General features: G+C 39.8%; 1 protein-coding gene across 1 annotated transcript; it reads right to left on the bottom strand.

The window, feature by feature from the left end:
- Positions 1-4,106: 4,106 nt before the first annotated feature.
- LOC122640689 (60S ribosomal protein L31-like) lies at positions 4,107-4,598 on the bottom strand. The gene has a single exon (XM_043833924.1). It carries the CDS (start codon positions 4,528-4,530, stop codon positions 4,186-4,188), a length of 345 nt encoding a protein of 114 aa, XP_043689859.1. The 5' UTR covers positions 4,531-4,598; the 3' UTR covers positions 4,107-4,185.
- Positions 4,599-5,530: the final 932 nt, after the last annotated feature.

Genomic DNA, 5,530 nt, shown 5'->3' with positions numbered 1-5,530 from the left:
TCTAAAAGATGAAAAGTTTTTCCCATAGCTTTTCTCTACTAAACCTATGAACCAAAGCTGTATATGAAGATACATCATTCATAAGTCTCTTCTTCAGAGTACATAACAATGCTAAAGCAGGACTCATTTGACCAGACTTGCATAAAGCCCAAAGAATCGAATTGCAACTGCAAAAATAAGGGATAAAGCCCTTGTTCCCACAGAGAGCACATAATACGCCTCATGAATTCTTCCAACTCTGCTGAGGTCTGAAACCAACAAATTTGAAGTGGGTTTGGATGGATAATTCTCCAATCTCAATTTGACAGAATGTTTTTTATCAACAATATAGACAAAAGACTGAATGACTGAATGCTAGTATATCATTTCTGTGCATCTCCTACGTGAAACAAAATGCATACTCCAATATCCCTAAAGAGAGTAATCCACTCAAAAGAGTATTGTAAGGGAAGGTATATTCAGAGGTGGCCCAAATCTTATCATCAGACATACACTTCAACAACATTTTTTGTCAAGGCCCTTTCTTGAATTCAGATAATAGTACATAATATGCCTCATGAATTCTTTCAACTCTGCTGAGGTCTGAAACCAACAAATTTGAAGTGGGTTTGGGTGGATAATTCTCCAATCTCAATTTGACAGAATTTTTTTTATCAACAATATAGACAAAAGACTGAATGATAGTATATCATTTCTGTGCATCACCTACGTGAAACAAAATGCATACTCCAATATCCCTAAAGAGAGTAATCCACTCAAAAGAGTATTGTAAGGGAAGGTATATTCAGAGGTGGCCCAAATCTTATCATCAGACATACACTTCAACAACATTTTTTATCAATGCCCTTTCTTGAATTCAGATAATAGTACATAAAGGAGTTATAATCATAACAGTTGGCTTGTTTAGAAGAGTGGTTGCATTTGTAAACACTCTTTGAATTTACTGAATCCTAAGCTTAGGAGGATATTCTGAAAACCTATAGGGCAAATAACATCTCAGTATACAAGCAATAATCTCAAAACCCATAGGCAAAACAAAAATCTCAGTATACAAGCCACGCAAGCAGTATACCCGCAATACTCTGAAAACCAATAGGCCAAACAAATATTTGATTTATTATAGAAGCAATCTCAATATTAAGTTTACGAAAATCTGATCTTTCTAAATCACATAGGCCAAACAATTGATAGCCAAAAATAATTTACAGAACCCGCACAACCAGAAACAGGAAGGAAAATTCAGGGAAAAGAAAGAAAAGGAAATAAAAAATAGTGATTCTGGAGAACAAATGTTGCTATTTAAGTTGCAGATGTTGAAGAAGGCATAGTTGTAATGGACTCTGAAAGGAAAAAGAAAAAAAAAAAGTAAACGGTTAGAGGTTAAGGTTATGCTCGATTAGAGATTTAATCTGTATGGTTCTAGGTTTTGGGATTGAAAACCCAAACCTATAATGGATTTGCAGACAAGCGAATGGAGTGGGAGATGAAGAAGACACATACACACACACACACACACACACACAAAGGCACGTTAGAGAAAGAGAGGGAGGTGGAGGATGAAGGCTATGGCCGAAGCATACCTAGGTTCTTGCGTCTGCCTCCTGGTTCGTGTGTCTCAGTCGAGAGATTGAGAAGTGTGTGAGAGTCGAGTCGAGTAGGCCAATATATTCGAGGGAGTTCTGATTTTCGAGGATGTTTTCATTCACGCAATTTCGTTCATGAGCGGCAAAAGCAAAAAAAAAATTTGCTGTGAAAATTGTTCATTGACCACTTTTTGAACCAGAACTGCTCATTGTGAGCAAAAAAATGAAACCGGCATGCCACACAGGATTCTCTCAAGGAGGAGTCGGACTATAGAGTAGGGGGTTGGGGCTGGGTGATAAGATTGTGACTTGCAGGAATAGAGGACTGATTCGAGTTTCAGGGGACTCCGGAGGTTGAAGAAAGAGAAAAGAAAGAGAAGAGATATTATTGCTTTTCCATGAGTTGTACCATACATTCTGTAGCTATTTATAAGGTCTACATGGATGGTGTAGTGCATGGTTTTGGTCAGGGAGAGAAAATTATTATCGGAGGTGACCTTAATGGACATGTGGGCAGAGATAGCAGAGGCTATGAAGAGGCTCACGGAGGATATAGAGTTGGGGAGAGGAATGAAGAGGGGACCTCAGTGTTAGACTCTGCAATAGCGTTTGACTTGTGCATTGCAAATACCTTTTTTAAAAATAGAGAGGAACATTTAATTACTTACAAGAGTGGACACCATGCAAGCCAAATAGATTTCTTCCTAACTAGAAGGTTTGACAGACTACTATGTAAGGATTGTAAGGTTATACCCAGAGAAAGCTTAACCGCTCAACATAGACTAGTGGTCTTGGATATGCACCTTGGTACGAGGCAACGTAAGAAGGCGAAAAAGGTTTACCCTCAGATAAGATGGGGGCGACAACAAGGAGTTCTCCTAGAATCTTTTACTGATAAAGTGGCTCTTCAAGGAAAATGGGATTTTGAGGGAGATACCAATGAGATGTGGATTGAGATGTCGACTTGTATTAAGAGGGTTGCTAAAGAAGTTCTAGGGATTTCAAAGAGTATGCGGCTGGCCCCTAGAGAGACTTGGTGGTGGGATGATGAAGTCCAAGCAGCCATTAAGACTAAGAAAGATCGTTTTAAGACTTAGCATAGGACTAATGAGGCAGAGGATAAAATGAGATATTATGCAGCCAGAAAAGAAGCTCGAAAGATTGTGGGGAAAGAAAGAGCAAAGAAATATGATGATCTTTATGAAAAACTTAATACAAAGGAAGGAGAAAACATGATTTATCGGATAGCTAAAGTAAGAGAAAGGAAGAGCAAAGATTTAGACCATGTTAGATGCATTAAGAACGAGGATGGTAGAGTACTAGTACGGGATGAAGACATTATGGAGAGATGGGGTGAATACTTTTAAAACCTACTAAATGGAGCTACAGTGACTTATAGGATGGATTCGGAAGTGGAAAGGAGTAGTCTTGGAGTCAACACACGTCATGGACATCTACAAAGTTGGTGAGGCCGAAGTTAAAGAGGCCCTACGAAAGATGAAGGTAGGCAAAACACCGGGACCAGATGAGATCCCGATTGAAGTGTGGAAGAGCTTAGGAGTAAGGGGGTATCTTGGCTAACCAAGTTGTTTAACAAGATTTTGAGTACAAAGAAAATGCCAGATGATTGGAAGAGAAGCACTATAGTCCCGATTTATAAGAATAAAGGTGATATCCAGAACTACAATAACTATAAAGGCATAAAACTAATGAATCATACCATGAAACTATGGGAAAAAAATCATTGAAGCACACCTAAGAAGGGATACTGATATATTGGAGAACCTATTTGGTTTTATGCCAGGGAGATCAACGACAGAAGCTATTTACCTTCTAAAGAGACTTATGGAAATTTTTAGAGCTATAAAAGGAACCTCCACATGATCTTTATCGACCTATAAAAGGCCTATGATAGAGTCCCCAGAGAACTCATTTGGCATGTCCTAAGGAAGAGAGGGAGCTCAAGTAACCTTACGGATATAATTAAGGACATGTATGAAGGAGTGGTGACGAGTATTAGAACTGCAGAGGGCCAAAGTAATGAATTCCCAATTACAATTAGGTTGCACCAAGGATCAACTCTAAGCCCTTATTTGTTTGCACTTATCATGAATGACCTAACTAGGCACGTCCAAGATGAGGTCCCTTGGTGTATGCTTTTCGCGGATGATATTGTTTTGATAAATAAGACAGTGGAAGGGATTAATGCAAAACTGGAGTTATGGAGATCCAGCCTAGAATCAAGAGGTTTTAAGTTAAGCAGATCCAAAACAGAATATATGATGTGTAACTTCAGTCAAACCAGTAGAGGAGATGAAGTGGTGAAACTTGAGGAGTGAGAGCTACTACAAAGTGATTGCTTTAGATACCTGGGGTCAACCTTTAACAAGGATGGCGATATTTTATTTTATTTTATTATTTTTTTTTTTTTGTGTCAAGAAAAGAACTCTCTGTAAGGATGATGATGATGCCCTATAATTCAAACTACATCCACCTCCTGGTAGAAAAAATTGTTGCAAAATCCGAAACAAGGACAATTTCTGAAATACATAAATATGATCAAAAACCAAAAAATTACCTAAAAAAACCAGAGCAGGGTAGTTCACTCCCCTTCTTTGATGACCTTAGTTCCCAAACCCTTCAGCCCCTCAGGTGGGACTTCTGCAACAGTAACTAATGAGTAGAGCTCCTCTTTGGCGTCTTCCTCATCATTCCTCTTTCGTGCAATCCGCACACGGACCTGCCTTAGCACACTCCTGATCCCCCTGCTCCATACATGCTTGTTCAACTTCGCCATTGCTTTCTGGGCGAACTTCCTGATTTCCTTTATGGCCTTGGGAGCCATCTTCTTGAATGTGCATCCATGTAGACGTTTGTGTAGATTGATGGTGTACTCCCTGGTAACCACCTCCTCTTTTCTTCCACCCTTGCTCGGCTTCACCACCATTGTTGCTGACTTGCAGCTCTCCCGGGGGCCCAACCCTAAGTACTACCCTTTCGGCTGGAAAAGGAAAGGAGGGCGATATAAAAGATGATGTTCCCCCCGAATTAAGGTAGGATGGATGAAGTGGAGAGGTGCATCGGGAGCGTTACATGACAAACGCATGCCTGTTAAACTCAAGGGAAATTTCTACAAGACAGTAATTAGACCAGCTATGACATATGGAGCGGAGTGTTGGGCAGCTAAGAAGAGTAATACAGATAAGATGAGGATGTTGAGGAGGATGTGCGGCAAGACCAGGAGAGATAAAATAAGAAATGATGTTATTAGAACCGATTTGGATGTTACACCAATCCAAGATAAACTCTGTAGAGCCGCTTGAGGTGGTATGGTCATTATACAAAGGAGACCCATGGATGCACCAGTAAGAAGGAGTGACCAAATTCAGTTCGACGGAGCTAAATGAGGTAGGGGCCTGCCTAAAATGACTATTGGAGAAGTGGTAAGAAAGGATATGCATCTGATAGGGCTCAATCCTACTATGACTGCAGATAGAGTTGTTTATAGGATAAGGACCTGTGTAGCCGACCCGCCGTTGTAGGAGGATGTCTCTGGGATGCTGCTTTGACCTCTATCAGATCCATGTAACCAACCCCATTTAGTTGAGATAAGGTTATGGTTGTTGTTGTTGTTGTACTAACCTAAACCATATAAGTAAAGTGGTTATTTCTACTATCAAGTTGCTTCTCCAGTTTTCAAACCCCTGACCAATTCCCAACTAATTCTTTAATTCTTACTAAGCCATACAATAGTCCCTTGTCCACATTGGATTCTTTCTAACCATTGCTATCCTCCTCTCTTGTATAGTTTATGTGGATGGCATTGTTGGATCTACTGAATCCTCTATTACAACATCAACATCTTCAATCTCTTCTCTTGATGCTATATCATTCCTTGACTTGCTTATGATCTTCTTCTGATCTAACATTACCGGAGCTACATAATT

Source organism: Telopea speciosissima, chromosome 1 (assembly GCF_018873765.1).
Source record: "Telopea speciosissima isolate NSW1024214 ecotype Mountain lineage chromosome 1, Tspe_v1, whole genome shotgun sequence".
NCBI lineage: Eukaryota > Viridiplantae > Streptophyta > Magnoliopsida > Proteales > Proteaceae > Telopea > Telopea speciosissima.
The sequence above is the reverse complement of the archived record's forward strand: the minus strand, read 5'-3'. Positions and strand labels throughout refer to the sequence as shown.

What these genes read in the sequence shown, in the direction of transcription:
- LOC122640689 (XM_043833924.1), bottom strand. Translation starts at nt 4,530, where the DNA reads ATGGTGGTGAAGCCGAGCAAGGGTGGAAGAAAAGAGGAGGTGGTTACC.